The sequence below is a fragment of the Gymnoscopelus braueri genome (assembly GCF_963280865.1).
Source record: "Gymnoscopelus braueri genome assembly, chromosome: 9".
NCBI classification, from domain to species: Eukaryota; Metazoa; Chordata; class Actinopteri; order Myctophiformes; family Myctophidae; genus Gymnoscopelus; species Gymnoscopelus braueri.
The window spans coordinates 43,389,555-43,410,309 of record NC_137610.1 but is presented as its reverse complement, the minus strand read 5'-3'; the positions used below and the strand labels follow the sequence as shown (position 1 = coordinate 43,410,309).

The window sequence follows — 20,755 nt, the reverse complement described above, 5'->3', positions numbered from 1 at the left end:
TACACATTTATACTTCTTCAAAAGGACTGTATAATTTATTTATTCAAATAGGAAGCAAAACAGGGCTATAGTTCATGAATTCCCAAGACACTCCACACGTTTCCACAAGTTTTCCCTTTGCAACTTTGCAAATAACTTTATTATAATTCAAAAAAAATCTCAGCTAATGTCACCGTCCCAAGCAAATCTTTTCAACATGTTTGGTTTAACTAAGACAGACAATTTTAGCACAGTTTAATGGCATGGCAGCAGAGAGATTGTAGGGAGGGACAACTCACCAGTCTGTAAGTTTTCATATTGAAATCTGACAAGAGACCTACGTCTCGGGTCATTGATTGTTTCTGTACACGTTCAGAAATAGAAAAGTTACCTTCCTCCTTGTGGAGCTGCAGTCCTTGTGCTCTTATCAAGATACAAGTATTTAAAATGGAACGGGACACTTCTGTACTATGTAAATTTGTACATCACTTTACACTTTATTTTGGGAAAAAACTTACGTGATATCATCTTAAAACTCAAGAAATACTTCCTGATTGCATGTAGGCATGTGGCATCAAACATCTGTCTATCCAAGACATAAGTTGAAATCTTATAGTTGTCCAGGAATTGGATTTATGGGGTGGTTTACATTCTCGTTCTAAAATGAAACAAACACAAAATGAAAATGAAACACAAAACACAGCATTTAAACATTAAATCATATCATATTTAAATCAAATATTCATCAAACTCCCCTCTATTTGACACCCATATATCTATAATATAGTGTGTGTCAGATGATTTGTTGTTGAGAAAGGGGATGAAAAAAAAAATAATAATAATAATAATAAAAAAAATTAAAATTAATTTTTCCCTTTTTAAAAATGTTTTTAAAAAGTTATTATTAAAACTTTTAAAAGTAAAATATAACAATGAAAAATAAGGAATAAACATCTTTGTTCTGAAGAGTATATTGAAATGAGATCAGTACAGAAAAATAGCTTCTGAAAATTAGCAAATCTACAAGCTTACAAAAAAATCTTAAGTTAAAATGATAAAATATTTTCAAAACTTTTAAAATAAATCAAAATGACTTGATAATAAACTTAATATTATAGTTAATGTTCACCAATATTGATATAGAACAAATTGAATCTTATTAGGGTAAATTTAACGGATCTATGTTTTAAATGGAATTCAATAGTGACTCTACAGGGTTAGGTTGCCATGGAACCGTGTCTAACATACCACTAACACTTCCTGCTGAAGGAATTATGGGAAATGGAGTCTCATACCAGAAGGAATTATGGGAAATTGAGTTTTAAGAGGTCATTTTGGAATGAGTTGCCATAGCAACGTGGCTGTTACAGACCCTAACGGAAACGGAAATCTCCACAAGGGATTTTGGATATTGGAGTTTGCTTAACAGTTAAAGTTACTAAATTAGATGAACAAACTCATTCATATGCTGATGGTGCTGACATTATGGCAAAAATAAAGGAAAACATATTAATAATGGGCTGACAGTAATAAAACTGATATTATATATATAGAGATAGATAGATATTGCTATAAGGGAGTTACTGTAATTGGAAGGAATGGGTTAAAGTTATATTGAGCCCAATGGCCCTCACAAAGTCAGAATGTTCTCATAACAATTCGGTCACAGACTTTTCTGAGACAGCAAACTGGTGAAAAATAAAATAAAATGAAATCCTTTGCATTCTACATTCTGTCTGATCACTTTCTTTACTTTCCCTACTCGACATAACTGACTTTCTTTACCTTCACTACGACATAACTGACTTTCTTTACCTTCTTTCACACTTCTCTTTACTTTCGACATAACTCACTTTCTGTACTTTCTTTCACACTTCTGTGAGCAATTATTAACCATAGCCTACTTTGTTATGAGAACAGCTGAACAAGAGAATGTAAACAGATAAGAAACTGGAGAAATGAGAGGCTATATTAGGGAGTGAGAGAACCTATGATGAATTTGATTATCTAATATACTTAGTAGTGGGTAAATTGACAATGAGTATTTTAGTGTACTCTGGGAATCTAACGAAATATCTTCCTTTTTAAGTAAATGGATATGAATTATTATTATAAACTGAGCAAATTGTACCAGGATTCATATTAATGTGTAAATCGTATTTTTTTTTTTTCCTTTTTGGAGTTTCAGAAGGAGCACAGGAGGCGTAAGATGTTAAAATGCACCTTACCTCTCATTGTGATCCCCCCCTGAAATCCACTGACCTCTGATCCCGTACGGTCTTGGGTCACAAAAAAATCAGTAATTTGGATCTGAATGGATCTCGGCTGCCTTCTTTCGGGGTATCAGTGATTCTGTGAGGCATAAAACAGACGTCGAGAAGGTTTTTACAACAAAATACTATAGGGTGGAATTTTAACATGAAGTCAAAAAATGATGGGTAGATCAAAATAAACAAAAGGGTGGGATTCCGTTTATGCCAGAAAAGATTTCCCCGTCGTCATAAACAGGACCCCCTTACCTACCAAAAAAAATAAGATCTCAGCTAACCTCTAACGTGAAAAAATATATTAAACAGATTTAACTTAAGATCAGCCCATCAGAAACTGAACTAATGAATGCCAAATAATCAAATGGAATTAATACGCTGGTGTGCTCTGGGTGTCGTGGAGATAGTGATTTGGCTTGATTCAGCGGTACACCCTTGGTTATCACTGGTGGGGCCACGCCTGGGAAGCCGTTCACGCCATGATGCCAAGTTTCTGGTGTAGACGGAAAGTGAGACATAGAATATAGAAAAATGAGAACAAGGCACATAAGGAGAGATTAATACTTGGGAAAATATATATATGGAATAGGTATCAGATTATTTCAAGATGGCCATTCATAAATATTTTGTTGACACATATGAACCTATAATTTGAATTTCATGAAGTGAGTGGGTGTAGAGGTTACTGGTTGAGTCACTGAAATTTACCCCAAAAGAACAAAAGCATCGAGTGTGTACTGGGTTAACTGACGTCCCCAATGGGCAAATATTCTACTGGCAGTCAGCGGGGTCCAGTGAATCTGATCTCCCTGAGTCTCGAACTCGGCTTCAGGGAGGGTGTGAAGATGGCGATAGTGGGAATATATGTGAAAATTAAGCAACCCTAATGCCTTCCTCTGATCTGGTGGCAGTGTGTTACTGAAATTTACCATGGGGATGTATATGGAGGCGTTTGGGAAAGTGGTCTGAGCTGCCCTGTACATTTCATCTAGCTGGGAACAAGTCCGCTGGGATTTTTCATTCCGATGGTTGATGCCTACAGATAAGACAAGAACAGTGGCGTGGTGGTCTACCGGTGTCCTTGCAAAAAGTTGAGAGAAATGCGGATATTTTGCCCCTGAATACGCCTGTATCTGTATGTTTGACCCTGGATGTGGCATGGGCATTCTTGCCAAGTTCGAGTCGCCGATAATTAGTATGGGGCGATTACGTTTAATTTTCCAGGACAGTTTGGGGTGGGATGTCCGTGTGTGCATTTTAAAGGGAAGTTCCTGGTTTAGGTTGTAACACCTTGCCTGGGTATGTCCATATTTTCCACAACTATAACACTGGACTCTCGTATAATCTCGCGGAGCCCGACCTTTACCTGCTGTAGAAGGTCCAGCAGTGTGTCCGGTGTTTGGAGGGTGTGTAATGTTAGCCTGATTCGTGTTGGAAACCTGTCTAGGTGGTGTAAGGGGGCGAACAGTAGGACCCTGTATGGCCATAACTGGCCGTTCTGGTTTTGCCATGCATGAAGTAAAGGTTGGTATTAGACTGCCCATGACGTGAAGTTAAAATTATAATAATAATAATAATAAAATACGCTCGGCTGTATTCTACTGTATGGAAACAGGGATGAAATTGAAGGTTTTAAATGGCTAGTTTCTGAAAAATACGCAAATCAGCAGGCTGTGTTATAATCCTAGGAGATAAGGAATAGAGATTATACCAACTGTCCCGTGCTGGTGTAATGCTGTTTTTAGGGCTGATTTGAGGAGATGGCGTAGCTGGTTTAGGTTGTCTGAAACAAAGGAACACAGAGAAGTCGAAGGAACACAGGAGATCTCAATTAATTGAATGGTGTATCTGGACTATATTTATATTATAATACTATATAATAATTCCCCTCTTGATTGGCACACACTGAAAGTTTCTGTGTGTGTCAATGTTGAAATGGTCTAAAAGATTCAAGTAACAGCGAGGCAGCTGTTTGCAAGGTCGAGGTGATAACGGGCCCGCAGCATGAAGGGTTGGGAGGGCTGGGTAGGGAGAGACAGAGAGAGAGAGAGAGACAACTTTTATATGAGGGGAGATTATATTATGATACTATATAATAGTTTATATGGACAGAACCGTTGTAATGGCATGGATGTAACTCATAATTCAAGACAAACAAACAAACAAAATATGTACTGACCAAACAAGACAAACGAACAACACAATGTACTGAAGTTTCTGAAGCAAGGGTGACAGGGATGACAACCTGGCAATTGTCGTCTGGGTCGAACATGTTAGTAATGTTCGGTATGCAGCTGGCTGGTAATGTTTCGTATTAAGAGGGATGGTAAGGGTGATACTGACATAGAAAACACAGATCTGTATACATGGTATTACCTGTGGCGAGCAGGTAAATGTAGCCAGGATTGGAGAGTGACACTGGAACACTCTCCTCTTATGGGTTGATATGAGACCCGTTGTGTAACATTAACCCACATGTAGCAAATAGGCAGTGTGAAAGGGTGGCTATATCTGACTGGGTTAATCTTAGGTCAAATATCAGTATGGAATCAGAAAATCAGTACATTACGACAACAAGATCAACAAAACAAACAGCACATATAAACTACAAGACAAACAAGATATAACAAGTACTATAATAGTCTCCTGTGTGAGCAATACAGAACTGTCACATACCCAAAGTGTCTGGCTGCAGGGTGGTTGATAAGAACCGTCTCAGCACGCGGAGATGAGCAGATCAGCTCTCTGGAGTGTTGACTGAATGCAGGAAGTGAGGTCCAAAAAAAGGAAGAGGGTAAAAAAACGGAATCTGAATTCGCCGCTGAATCGTCACCCAGAAGGAATTCAAAATAAAGACATTTTTAAAGCTGATTCTAAACAGACCGGTCGAGAGAAAATTATAATAATTATAATCTCGAATGGCTATCTAACCGTTTTCGAAGGACCAATTGATAAAGCTTGATTTTATAATAAGATGTAAAAAGATGGTTTGGTACTAAGACCCCCAATACCCGTCCAGTCAACACCCAAAGAAATGATAGTCAGACACCTCCTGGTAAGTCAAAATTGATCAGTCTGTATTGTCCGAGCGTGTACACAGAGACAGTACAAGTTACAGACAAGAATAATAATCACACTGAAGTTTTAACAACAGACAATGTTATTTATACAGAGTTGGACATCCATGGCATCAGATATAGGTGTATTCTTCTGATTGGTTGTAAGACCCTCATACGTAGAAGGAAGTCATCAGATGGACAAGGCGTCTGGCTGTCTGAATAATAAGTTGTTGTTCATCTTAGGGTATCCTTGTATACATCTTATGGTTCCATAAACAAGTTATCCCTTCGATATTATAGGACATGTGGCAGGTTTATCTGTGACAGGGTGACAGCTGACAGAGTAAATTAGTGACGATGTCAGGTCATACAGAGATATAGGTCATGTATAGAGATACAGGTCATTAGGACATTAGATCACACCATTTGACATTAAAGCGCAAAGCGTTGACAAGACATGTTTTAACTGATTGGGAACATTCTGGAGATAGCCACTTACGGCAGCTGCAGCTACATGGCCTTGGTTGGCAGACAGAGAGACTGAGAGTACAGAGTACTGAGTACTTTTAACATGACAGTATTACAGGCCCATTATGAGACCATAATTAATAGGACATTTTAACCAGGTTAAGGACCCTAGACACATTATGATAATTCAGATAAGAGACCAAAATGACTCTATCACCTGGAACAATAATATTTCCAACGCGACCCTCCATTGCAGCGTGATCGCCGATCGAAAACGGCTCGTTTCCACCACATTAAAAAGAAATGGAGATATTAAGCTTTTAATCAAGGAGATAACATTGAAAACGCCGACCGGAAGGATTTTTGACATGGAGCCACATCCAGCCTCTTCTTCTCAGAAACTGCTTGGGTGATGTCAAAGTTTCGTTTTAGCGCCCCACGTGGCCCACATGTATAAAAATAGAATTGGGTCAAAAACGGTCCGGACCGTTTTCGGCACTTCTCGTTTGGACCCTCAAAAACGGTCCGGACCGTTTTTGGCATTCAATGTGTTAATAGGAGGAAAACCCGTTGGTTAGTACAAGTACCACCGAGTGGGCTAAAGCTGGTTTCTGTCCTGATCAAAGTTACGTTTGTTATTATTAAGGTATGTCTTGAGCTGTTGCATCTGCCATGCAGAGAAGCGAAAGAGGATGAGCCACGTCACGCAAGAGGTTTTATACCTCTTCCGGTCTACCGGACACGTGACATACCCTTCTCAGCCAATGAATGGCCCGGGAGTTTATGGTATGTAGCTCTGCATCAACGCCAGGGGGCGGTGATATCCCATAGTGAGTATGTTACGGAGAATTGACAAGAAACCTGAGATCACTGTTGACTTGTTGTTATTAGTCAGTCCAAGAACCAGCTGTCTCAGGTCACCTTAATGTGCAGAGATGGAAAGTCTCTACTGTCTACTCTACTCTATATAGGCTTCTCTGTGGTTCTGGGACTTTTTAGTTGATTTCCTTTCAAAGTAGCATTATGTATTCAATGTGTGGATATCGTGTATGCATCTTCTTTTGTAGTTTGTTGATCTTTGTAGTATAGTCACGTGCCTCTTCCTCAATTTTGATTGGTCGGTCAAAAAACATTGATGAGTGGTGCTCTTCTCCCGGCTATTTTCTACTCAATGCGACCAGAGCACACCGCCAAAAATCTCTGGCCGCAAACACAAGGCTCGGCACTGGGAAGAAGAGTTTTCCTCGTGTGTAGTCCCTATAGAAATGCATGGCAAAAATGAGTTGGCAGCTAAAAAAAAAATAATCAGTGGACATAGCCCCTTAGTCTGTTTTAATTGGGATACACACTTTCCCTCTCAACTGTCTGTCTAAATAAAGGCAAAAATACTAAGGGGGTAGACTGCCCACTCTCCTTATAAAACAAGTATGTATTAAAGTGTCTCCTTAAGTTCCCCTGAGGGGACTGTAAGGCAGACATCTGGATGGATAGAAGAAAGGCCTGCCCAGCTGTTATGCCCTCTGGACACGCACACGCACACACACACACACACACACACACACACACACACACACACACACACACACACACACACACACACACACACACACACACACACACTTTACTAGATACTTGGTAGAGCTTACTTATTTCCATAGCACTCTAAATCCTCGACCACTTACCCTGTCGTTCATCGGCATCGCCTAACTAGTGCATTGTTGTGTTGTGTGCAGGTCAGTCCAGAGCCAACATGATCCCTCTCAAACAGCCACGGAACATCAAGGCCTCCGACGACACCTTGGCCTCTAACGACAACGACTACGACAACAACACGCCCCCGCCCCTCCTCCCCAAAGCCACGCCCCCTCCGCCCCTCCCCAAGAAGTCGTCCGCCCCTCCCCCCGGTCGCTCCAACACGGAACCCAACCTGCCGGGGCTGGGACTGGGCGCGGGGGGCAACAACAAGGACAACACCTGCCTGAGGGCGCGGGCCGAGGCCAAGCCCACTGGCACCAACCTCAGCGTGGCCAACCCCCTCTACGACCTGGACTCCACCTGGGAGACGGCCAGCCAGAGCTCCTCGCTCAGCTCCGAGCCCCCACACCACCTCCACCACCAGCACCAGCCCCACCCCAACCCCCGAGGACCTCACGGAGAGCAGGAGAACGGCGGTGACTCCCTGGAGAGGCCTGGAGGCACTGCCGTCGTGGCTCCCATCGCCGCCTCCGGCACCTCCATGTCCAACAACAAGAGCCGTCCGGCCAACAGCCTCTCGTCCCTGGTGTCTCCTCCGTCGTCTGGGGCGCCTCCTCCCGGAGGAGCTGGGAACACGGGCAGCAGGGAGAGGAGAGGCTACAGGAGCACAGAGTGTCTGACCTCCAGGGTTCGGACCACTGGGAGAGGAGCAGCAGCAGGAGGTGGAGGAGGTTCCAAACCCCACCGGCCCGTCCTCTACAGAGGCATGGAAAGCTGGGAAGAGGTATGATCATAATTAATAATGTGGTGGATTTTATAATATTGAATATTTTCAACTTTTTCTGTCATATGTTTCTCCGCCTTTTACAATTCTCAGTATAATGTTCAATTTTACAACAGTTCTGGTCACGTAATTTGCTTTGGACGAGAGGCATTCCATGAGTTTGATGAGCACAACAGCACTGGTACTTTTTACTGCAACAATTTGCTCCGTTAGCCAGCAAGCGTTATGTGTTGCTTAGCAACTGAAGGAAGCCACTAAAGAAACAATATTATTTTGGCTGAGCCGAGTTAATGAACATAAACTGTTGTCTCCCATTACTTCATTAACTTTATAGGAGGACTGTTAAAACAAAATATTACACTTGTGGTTGTGCTGTTACTGTGCAGTATATTAGCCTGGCCTGTGGCCTCGTGCCTACAACCGAATAACAGCCATGCTAATATACAGTGGGACAGCACTCCCTCTTTATTATTATTATTATAACCTTTATTTAACCAGTTAAAACGTTGACACGTAGGTCTCTTTTACAAGAAAGAACTGGCCAAGAAGCGGTTCTGTCACACAGTTACAGCAATGCAAACATGGATGGACAGAACAACAGACTACTGACAATGCTCACTAAGATAAAATAAATAAAATCAGAGAAATTGGTCTTAGACCTCTCATGTGATAATGCTTGTGTACAGTATATGCACAGGACTGTATTTGTATTTACAGTTTAAATGTGGACTTTTGGACATCCCAGTTGATATTGACAAACATCAGATGTCTCATCACAGTGATTATAGCGAACCCCATATAATGTCCGTCATCTGTCTAGATGAGTTTTTAGACTCAAGAAGGTCTTTGATCGAATGGTTATCTTTATTGAGTAAGTGAAGACAGTGTAGGTGTTTCTTATTCTTTGATCTGTACGTGTATACTCTACTAACGCACCTGTCAAAAATATTCTATTCAGGTTGCAAGAGACTTTTTATTACTTGCAAATGCAAATATACAATAGAAACATGCATCAAACCATAATCCGTCACATACCTTGGCCTGAGCTAAATACAGTATATTGTGTACACACAATGTACTGTACAGAATAGGTACTGTTCACTGTTCTATCGACCTAATTAATTCAGTTTAGGTATACATTACAAAACTGTATTGATCCATGGCAAATGGTCCCATATTTATTCAGAACTCTTTGGAAAGCCCATGGACCTATTTTGGAAACATATGACGTGTTCAGTGGTGGAAAGTAACTGAGTACATTTACTCAAGTACTGTACTATAAGTACAATTTTGAGGTATTTTTATTTTACTGGCGTATTTTCAATACTTTTACTTATACTCTACTACAATGATTTGAAAACTTTAATTACTAGTTACTTTGTAGATTTTGATTATCATTACAAAATATACATTAACAACTTCAGCCCTATATACATTTTGGCCATTTGAAAATAGCGATGCGACGCATTGTGAGCTTGTAGTTCGGCTATTTTCAAAAGATTCTTATACATTTTATACATGAAACTTGTGAAATGGGACATTCTGCATAATGAGTACTTTTATTTTTGTTACTTTAAGTAAATTTTAATACCAATACTTTTGTACTTTTTCTTAAGTAAATTTTTAATACAGGACTTTTACTTGTAACAGAGTATTTCTACATTGCAGTATTGATACTTTTACTTAAGTAAAACATTTTAGTCCTTTTTCCACCACTGGACGTGTTATGTATTACTGTAATCAGCGTATGTGTTGCTCTCTGTCCAGGTTGTTGGGAGAATCCGGGGTCTTCACACGGACACTCTGAGGAAGTTGGCAGCCAAGTGTGAGGACAGGTTCATGGCGGGACAGAAGGATCACCTGCGCTTTGGGACGGACAGCTGGTCTCACTTCAGACTGACCACAGGGAAGCCCTGCTGTGAGGCTGGAGATGCCGTTTACTACACAGCCTCCTATGCCAAGGACCCTCTGGTCAACTACGCCATAAAGGTGAGACTTAGAATAATGCCGTTATTGCCTTAAAGCGGCAATCTGTAAGACCTGGGATTAGAACCCAGGTCTCCCGCATGAGGGACGCAATTTCTACTGACAATTCTATGACGGAATGCTCGCTTGGGGCAGGAGAGATGTTGTACTTTGAGCAATACCTCTTGTACCTCTAGTAGTGTTCCTACCCAAACAGAGGCTGTTATGTCTCAATAAAAGAGCAGGGAGATCACCTCCAACCATCAAAGTTGTAGTAGTTATATTGCGTTAATATACTCTACCATACAGATGTTCTGAATTGAAGCCTTAAAAATACTATTTCCCTTTAAATTCTAAAATACTAATTTGTCTTGTTGCTGTCTGGCATAAACCAGCTAACTCCATTTTTCAGCTTTTTATTTTATTTTAATAAACCATTGCTATTGAACACCCTTTAAGTCTGTGTGTTGGTTAAAAAAATATTGAACCAATGAAAAGTATTAAAAAGCGATTCCGACCAAACCAGATAACTCCATTGGATCCTTAAACTGTGCTAAACCAGCTAGCTCCACCAAAGGGAGGTGGAGTTAGCTGTTTTTTCTAACTCCAGGCTCCACACCCTTTTGACCCCCAACCTCACTGTGAGCTTTGAGGTCCATTCAGCTGTTCTTATCAATGATGGACAAAACCTCCTTTTGTTTTGTTTTTTCCTGAAAATTGTACATTTTGGATTTAGCTGGTTTCTGCCCGACAGCAGAGATAGATTTAGATATAGTAATGACCTCACAGCTAGAGATTTTGGAATTCAGTTCAACGTGGTAGTTTGTACATACACTACTGCCATACGGTATGTACCTCTGTTATATTATCTACTTGTCTACTGGACAGGAACATAAGAGTAAAACAAATGTTTTTTTTATTGTTCCTCATGCCATTATAGCAGCATCAATAATACACAGTAACAATAAAATAAACCAAAAAGAAAGAATCAAGGACAGCTTGTCCTAGTGCTTAAGGTGCTGCGTGCACGGATCTTACTCCTAGCAAGGTTATAAACATCTATCTATTGCAAATATGGGGGGTGTATGAAAAAGCTGTGAGCTGTGGCAGTGCCCTCTGCATTGTTCAACACATAGGCTGCCTCTGACCCCAGACAGGCAGTGCACGTAAAAACTGTCGTTTCCTTACAAGGAAATCATCACATAATAAATAAATATATCGAGGACAGACGTTAAAGGCCAATGAATGAAATAAAAATAAATAAATAATAATAATATATATATATATATATATATATATATATATATATATATATATATATATATATATATATATATATATATATATATATATATATATATACCGGTGTGTGTATATATATATATATACCGGTGTATATATATAAAAAGTGCAGTAACAAACTCAAAAGGCAGTTTCACACAAACTCGAGTAAACCTACCTTCTGCAGGCAGGTCAATAAACACACTACGTATCATTAAATATACATCTGTATTTCTATCTCCTTCTCCCCTGCGTACCCGAAGGCTTTGACCTCTTCATGTGGACCTCAAAATATAGCTATGATATGCGACTTCTTCTACAGCACCTGGAGGGTCAAATGCACACACATTGAGCGCATCCCTGTTTGTCAACATGGATCTATCTGTCAACATCTATTAGATGTTGACCAAAAAAACCTCATGCCTCCGTCTGACAACCTGGCCTTTTCCTCTCTCATTTCCTCTGTCTCAGCTGTACACTGGAAGAGGGAGTTAGAGTCAAAGAGAGACACAAACATAGAGACAATCAGGGAGATGGAGACAATGCGAGAGAAACAGAGAAAGGGTGAAATATAGCAAGACAGAGATAGACAGTCAGCGAGACAGACCGACATGCAGACAAACAGAGAGAAGAGTCAAAGAGTGAGACAGTCAGATATGGTCAAAGATGGAGAAACAGTCAAAGAAATAAAGTAAAAAAGACAGCTAGTCAAAGAGAGAGAGAGTCAGAGAATGACAGTTAGAGAGATGACAGTCAAAGAAAGAGACAGACAGACAGATAGATATTCAAAGAGAAAGAGACACAGAAAGGAACGGAGGTAGGGAGACACCCATAGCATGCATAATGCATAATACTACCATAATACTTTTTTTCACTGGTTCCTTCTGGGATAATACTCAACTTTTATGGTCCATCATATCATTTCTCCTCTCCCCTCTTTTCCTCTCTCTCTGCCTTTGTGTTCAGAGATGCTATTTATGTTATTTACAGATTAGTTAATAAAATAATATTTAGTATATAGCAGGGGTGTGCCGATATATCGTCCCGCGATATATCGCGATACGTTTTCGTGACGATATGTATCGTTTTGGGGGAAAAAAATATCGTTTTTTTTTTTTTTTTACAATAATAATAATCAGGCATGCAAACAGCCCCGAGGTGAAAAGGGTGACAACATGTTGTTTTTTTTCGGGTCAGGTGTCACACTATTGCCCTATTTGGATTCAAAACGGCTATTGTAGCTGAAAAGCTACAAGTTTGCGTCTGAATAATGCAAAAACAGAATTATTTGTTTGCATTTGCTTTTTTTTCCCCCCATATATTTTCATAATAAAAAAGTGCGTATCGTATGGTATCGAAATCGTATCAAAGTTAGTCTGCAGATTTACCTTCTGCAGGCAGGTCAATAAACACACTACGTATCATTAAATATACATCTGTATTTCTATCTCCTTCTCCCCTGCGTACCCGAAGGCTTTGACCTCTTCATGTGGACCTCAAAATATAGCTATGATATGCGACTTCTTCTACAGCACCTGGAGGGTCAAATGCACACACATTGAGCGCATCCCTGTTTGTCAACATGGATCTATCTGTCAACATCTATTAGATGTTGACCAAAAAAACCTCATGCCTCCGTCTGACAACCTGGCCTTTTCCTCTCTCATTTCCTCTGTCTCAGCTGTACACTGGAAGAGGGAGTTAGAGTCAAAGAGAGACACAAACATAGAGACAATCAGGGAGATGGAGACAATGCGAGAGAAACAGAGAAAGGGTGAAATATAGCAAGACAGAGATAGACAGTCAGCGAGACAGACCGACATGCAGACAAACAGAGAGAAGAGTCAAAGAGTGAGACAGTCAGATATGGTCAAAGATGGAGAAACAGTCAAAGAAATAAAGTAAAAAAGACAGCTAGTCAAAGAGAGAGAGAGTCAGAGAATGACAGTTAGAGAGATGACAGTCAAAGAAAGAGACAGACAGACAGATAGATATTCAAAGAGAAAGAGACACAGAAAGGAACGGAGGTAGGGAGACACCCATAGCATGCATAATGCATAATACTACCATAATACTTTTTTTCACTGGTTCCTTCTGGGATAATACTCAACTTTTATGGTCCATCATATCATTTCTCCTCTCCCCTCTTTTCCTCTCTCTCTGCCTTTGTGTTCAGAGATGCTATTTATGTTATTTACAGATTAGTTAATAAAATAATATTTAGTATATAGCAGGGGTGTGCCGATATATCGTCCCGCGATATATCGCGATACGTTTTCGTGACGATATGTATCGTTTTGGGGGGAAAAAATATCGTTTTTTTTTTTTTTTTACAATAATAATAATCAGGCATGCAAACAGCCCCGAGGTGAAAAGGGTGACAACATGTTGTTTTTTTTCGGGTCAGGTGTCACACTATTGCCCTATTTGGATTCAAAACGGCTATTGTAGCTGAAAAGCTACAAGTTTGCGTCTGAATAATGCAAAAACAGAATTATTTGTTTGCATTTGCTTTTTTTTCCCCCCATATATTTTCATAATAAAAAAGTGCGTATCGTATGGTATCGAAATCGTATCGAAGTTGTGAGCCAAATATCGTATCGTATCGTTTGGTGAAATTAGTGTATCGGCACACCCCTAGTATATAGTAAATAAAATAATAACCCATGTTATTTAGAGATGCCAGGTTTTCTACTTTCCTGGTTACCCTGTAAAGGGCTCTCCACACCAAGCACTAGAGCTATAAAAACTGTATATTGTTCGCCACTGTTGTCGTTATAGTTGTGGTGTGGACATTAAAACAATGTATTTATAGTCATAGTGCATTTTATGGACGGCCCATTACACATACTACGTACTCTAATTGCTCGACAACTCACTTTTTCGTTGCCAAAAGTCTCTCTGGATAAGTGTCTCCTCTATGCCTAGATTGTAATCGTCTCCTCTCCTCTCTTCCAGATCTGTCGTAGTAAAGTGAAGGCGACCCAGCAGCAGTTCTTCCACAGCCTGGCTGTGAGACAGAGTCTGTCTGTCCACTTCAACATCCAGCAGGACTGTGGACACTTCCTGGCTGACGTCCCTGCTCGCCTCCTCCCCTGGGAGGAAGAGGAGGGCGAGGAGGATGCAGGTGAAGAAGAAGAAGAAGAGGAGGAGGTCGATGAAGGGAATACGGAGAAGTTGGAAAGCACGGAGGAGAACACAACGTCTGACTTGGTGAACTCCAATGGTAAACCCGATGACCCCCGAGTGGGAGCGGGGAGCCATGCCGGCACCCCCGGGGGGCGCTTGAGCAGCCGCGTGGTGGTGATCACCCGAGAGGTGCCCTTCCAGACCGTGGCGGACTTCGTGCGCGAGGGCGTCGCGCGCCACACCCGAAACCCAGAGCTGTACGAGCGCCAGGTCTGCCTCCTCCTGCTGCAGCTGTGCTCGGGACTCGAACACATGAAGCCGTACCACGTCACCCACTGTGACCTGCGGCTGGAGAACCTGCTGCTGGTCCACTGCCATCTGGGGCAGCTCTGTAACAATGACCTGGCGGAGCCCAACAACAATGGCAACGGAGGAGCTGGCGCCTCGTCTACTGCTGGCGCTAGCGCCAACGCTGCGGCTAACTCCACCTGCCCCGCCCGCCTCATCATCAGCAACTTCTCCCAGGCCAAACAAAAGAGCCCCGCCTCGTCGTCGACGACGACGACGGCCTCCGACCGGGAGACGATGCGGGATCAGTCGCGACTGGCGCCCGAGCTCGTCACGGCGACGCAGTACCGCAAGTGCGACGAGTTCCAGACGGGGATCCTGATCTACGAGATGCTCCACCGGCCCAACCCCTTCGAGGAGACGCCCGAGCTAAAGGAGAGGGAGTACACGTGGGCCGACCTCCCTCCGCTCCCCGTGCGCTCGCTCTACTCCCAGGGTCTGCAGCAGCTGGCCAGCCTTCTGCTCACCGTCAACCCCTCCGAAAGGATCCGCATGGCCGAGGCTCGAGCCTGCCTGCAGTGCCTGCTCTGGGGGCCGAGAGAGGACCTGTTCCAGGCACTGGGTGGTGGCGGGGTCGGTGGTGGTGGCGGCGGTTCGGGTTCCGGCAGCGGCACCGGGGCACCCGTGTCGGAGTCCCAGCGCGAGACCACGCTCCAGAACTGGCTCGACCTCAAACGGACGCTGATGATGATCAAGTTTGCGGAGCGCTCGCTGGACGCGGGCGGCGGCGTGAGCCTGGAGGACTGGCTGTGTTGCCAGTACCTGGCGTTCACCACCACCGACGGCCTCAGCCGGGTGGTGCACATACTGCAGCAGACACAGTCCGCCGGCACCCAGGCGGCGGTGCAGAACGCGCCGAACCCCAACCCCTCCGCGGTGCACCTGGCGCAGCCTCAAACGCAAACCCATCTCACCCATCACACCTTCCATATGAAACAGACCCAGCCACTATGAGCTGACTCCGCCCTCTGGTACCGTCTGCAGTGCTTCTGGCACCCGACCCCACCTTCACCGCGTTCGCTACAACAACAGACCCACCCCCCCCTCCTCACCCTTTTGTCCTTCAGACGCTATGTGTGATGAAGGTTAACTATCCGTGCTAGAGGCTAACATGCCGTCCTGTTTGTGATGATAGTGAATTGATAGTGTACGCAGTTCTCACTCTCCTTCATCATCACTTCAGTCACTGCCTGCTGGGTGTTTTTATTCCAACGAGAGGGAAAGTCTCCGTCTTTGTGAGGGAGGAGAATAGGAGAGGCTTTAGTCGTCAAAACAACCAGAATGTACAATTGGCATAATGTCTCATTTTCAGTGGGTTCAAACAGTTAAGATTTCAACAAGTGACAGTGGTTAACGCTCCCTCCCACCCGCAGACTAATTAAAAGGTACTCTACTTTCACTTTTACCTTCCTCAGCACTTTCACCACAGATCCACTGAAACACACTGGCATCCAGCCTTCTGAACTCTGCAAGAACCACATTGGAATGCTTTGCGTCTCAAGCCTCTCAGATCTGTGTGTGTGTGTGTGTCGAGGGGGGGAAGGTGTGAGTGGTTCCTTGATTTGTTTCAGCCAAGCTATGTATGATAACATAAACCTGTGACTTCCAATATAACAGACTGGAGAGAGTGTTTTCACAGGATCTGATGACTTTTCTAGTGTCACAACCGAACGTGAAAGGATTTCTCATGTTTTGGCACGAGACAGAGAATGTTGTTCTGTTCTTGTTTTTTTAGATAATTATTTTAGGCTGTGCTTTTCTTTTTCTTTTTTACATAGGAGCGTGTAGAAAGTCAGGATGCCAAGGGTAGCGAGAGGGGGAACGACATTCATGTCATCGGCTGGAATTAACTGGGGACATTGTAGTTACGTGGTTGACACACTGTCCAGTCAACTACTGCCGTGCCCTGAGAGAAAGTTTCTCTATCAGTTGAAAGGAAAAAGTTCCTGTGTTCATTTGGGTGTAGTCCCAAGATTTATGCCCTAGTGATTCAGCCCATTCACATCTCTATAGCTGTATTGGGATTAGCTTTACATGTGTGCCACATTTCCAAAATAATTAATAAGCAATGTGGTTGGCCAGGGGGATTGGTTGGCTACCAACAAGACAACAAAGTTGACCTATTATGTATGCTCTCTTACAGCAACACCCTATTAATGCTGCTCATACATATACCTATACGCTGCCCAGTACGACCACAGTCTTCTACTGTTGGCCACTGTGACTAGTGAGAGTTTTACATTCACTTATATCCAACACAGCAACTGATATTGGTTCTCAGACGGAATAATGACAAGCTCATACATTGGACTTGTGAAGGTTAATGTGTGTAAGGGTTGGGACTAGGGTACTACACACTATAAAGCCTAAAAAGTTAGAAACAAATTTAAAAGGGAGAGAGTATAATAATCAACAACAATGGACAAGACTGTTACCTTCACACACTGTTACTAAACACAACATGGGTTGTCCTCTTCTAAATAAAAAGCTACCCTAGGCGATTATTAGGGATATATAGATGTCTGTAAGTGAGATATTTTTCTACCCAAAGAGATATGCAAAAGTTATTCGCCAAAGATCAGAGACTATAGAGAGAGCTGTTGGGAAGTCCACGAGTCATTTTAAGATTAGTTTATATACCAGAGATATTTAATTTACATTCATGTAGTTTCTTTCTGTAAAATGTCTATTGTCGTGGACTGTCCTATTCATTTGAAGTGTCCTTACACAGTGTAAACCGGTTGAATTTGCAGTTAGACTTACTACACAGCCCTACAGAGCCCAGCAGGGACTACCCGAGTACTGAATCTAAGAACAAATTGTATCACTTGTCAAAACGAAAGTATTGTTGATGTAGACGTGTATAGTATTTAGTGGCATTTACAGTATCTGTATACTTTTTCTTGATATAAAATCTCACACCAGTCATGGCTGACAAAGTGTAGGTGAATCCCTCTTTGAAAAGGTGCTGGTCTTGAAGTGTTAGAAGGGCCGCAGCTGTATAGACAATTGGTTCAAACAAATCTCTTTTTTCTTTTGGAACATGTGCAATGGATGATATATCCAATATGAGTTATTATTACCTGGAAGAGGTGACCGCATTTTTGGAAATGTCTGTGTTTTTGTTTTTAATCCAAAGTTTCAGTTTTCCTCTTCCATTTCCTGTTGTGGCACATAAACCGACGAAAATGTCTCACAAAGACACCGACTCCATTCTCATATGAACCTTTTTAAAGAACAAAGTCAGGTGGGACTCTCAGAACTAGACAGAGCCTTGGGATGGCGGTGAATAGGAGAACAAGTATGTTTCAGGGACTGCAAGATGTTTTCTCTTCTTTCTCTTTCTACGGTGTTGTTTGTGTTGTGTTGTTTTGCCATTTGAATGCTTCTGGGTTTTTTTTGGATGACTTTTGCACATAAATAAATATGAACAGTGAATCTCCCAGAGGGAGGTTTTTTAACTGCGTTGAAGGCGAGGGTTGTGGACGCAGAGAGAATCAGCACAATGTTTCCTCGCACTACAGCGATGGAACTGGCTTTGAATTGAACACGTCGCATGTGGAACGTACAAGTGTGTGTGTGTGTGTATGGACGTGTTGGTGAGACGTCAGACTCAACTGAACTCAACTGAAATGAACAGGATCCTCATGGGGAACCGGTCTCACTCAACTCCCCCAACAAACAGACCCTCTCCTTTCTGCCATTGTGGAGGCTGCTTGTCTCAACTCAACCACTACACTTTACACCTTTCAACTTCAAGACTTTATTCTTCGCCAACTGGGTAACAAGCATGAAGGACGCACAAAATGTGTCTGGACTGGGTGGAGTGACCTTTAACTGTAAGGTCACAGGGTCAACACCCACACGACGGTGTGTATCCATCCTGTCCGAGCGTCCTTGAGCAAGGCACTGTACCCCCTATCTGCATATTGTCTCATTGTTGTTCTGGATTAGATCATTGGATCAATCAACACCTACACTATGAAACGTTCATGTCCGTGAAGAATGATTGATGAGAGACGTTCAACACTCTGAAATCTGTTTCACAGATCAGCTCTTTACAGTATATTAACATGAGGTTAAATTGAATGCACTCCAGTGAGTTACTAAAATGTCACATCTCAATGAACCACGCAAATGATAGCACATACCGAACAAATGAAACAGGATTAATACATTTTTCATCTAACAGAAGCTGGACTAGACACAATGCATTAGCATTTTGAGTTGCCATGCTGGGCAAGTAATGTCAATTCTGTCTTACTTAATGTATGCGATATGCTTCCATGTGGACTATTTACACAGTTGTTTTTGGTCATGAAAAGTACTTGAATGGGTCTGCATTTCAAAAGGCAACATCCATCCTCACATCAATAATAATAATAATCTCTTTACACTGACTGCACAGTGCACACGTTCCATTTCAGCTTCAGTTTATAGTATTTTTATTAGCTCCAGCAGGTTTATTTTACACTGTTGTGCATTTGTATTTTTGCAGTTTTCAAAGCAGTTTTCCGGCATGTGGCACAACCACCACCACCGTCTTATGTGGTCATTTTTAATATCTTAATTTCAAACAAGAGGAGCTTGGTGGTGGGGAGGTGTCCCGTTGGGAAGGGGGTTTCTGGGTGATGTAGTTGTACAACTTCTGTCTGGGACCGGACTTGAGTTCCCAGAGTTAAAAGTGAGACAAAGTAGGTGGGAGTTTTGTGGCGTTTTGTTTGTTTTTATGTACTGAGGAATGTGTGTATAGACAGCACTGGTGGCTGTCACTGTATCTACAGAGTCAAACCTTTATTATAAATATATAAATATATATCTTATCTTGAATCTATCCTTATCTATTTTAAACCACACACTATTTTGCAGACTACAGAGCACCACCTATATCAGTCTTGAGAGATGCACTCAGTATCATTACTTGTCAGTTTTCTTTGTTTTTTTAAAAGAAAAGCTTTACTTGACTTTGAATTAAGTCTCATTTGACTTTGAGAGGAGAGGAGAGGAGAATGGGTCAATGGTTATGTTATCAAAGTCCTGGAGAAAAAAATAACAGTTTGGGGTCGGGGAATATTGGTTGTGTTTGGGGGGATGGTTTTTCCAAGCACAGAGATGTATAGTGTTTCTAGTTGTAAATGAACTTGTCAAGGATTCAAACCACTTTGAGAAACAGCCTAAAGTCTGCATGGTTTTAGAATGCTCGTGCATCGTGGATGACATGATGGCCGCCATCACGCCATGAAAATATTTTCAATTCATTTTTTGCTTTTCCTCACTGCGTCGTTAACGGCCACTGATCAGAGACGAGAGCAGATTTAGGCTTTCTTCTCCAGGTGTTCTGTGTACATCTCCTGTTCATCAAGTTAACCCCAATAACAGAACAATAAATATATGTTTTTATATTATGCACTGTCTGTGCCTTTTCTTCCTTTGATGTTGGTGGTGTGTTTGCCTTGGAGCATGGTATCCAAAAAAGATAAAGGCCAAATTACCCCTCATTTATTTACTGTCTGTCTCTCTTACTCAGCTTTCCTACTTTGTCTGTGCTACGCTGACTGACTCATCTCCCCCTGTCTGTCGCTACACTGTCTCCCTCAGCTTTCCTACAGTCTGAGAGAGGGAGACGGTGTAGAAGAGACAGTTTTCCTACTTGCTATGTCTTCTCATGTTTTCTCACTGTACACTGTCTCCCCCTCAGGTTTCCTACTGTCCGCCACAGTCTCCTCAGCTTTTCGACTGACTCTTTCCTGTGCCGTCTCCTCTGTTTTACACCCTATGTA

General features: G+C 42.1%; 1 protein-coding gene across 1 annotated transcript in view; it reads left to right on the top strand.

Annotated features, from left to right (window-relative positions):
• The window catches only part of peak1 (pseudopodium-enriched atypical kinase 1), a gene marked incomplete at its 5' end in the record, with an annotated part of 42,462 nt that extends 22,082 nt beyond the window's left edge, over positions 1-20,380 (top strand). The window contains 3 exon segments of the mRNA XM_080438189.1: positions 7,507-8,252; positions 10,020-10,241; positions 14,457-20,380. Of these exon segments, the coding sequence (XP_080294315.1) occupies positions 7,507-8,252; positions 10,020-10,241; positions 14,457-15,929 (2,441 nt within the window).
• Positions 20,381-20,755: the final 375 nt, after the last annotated feature.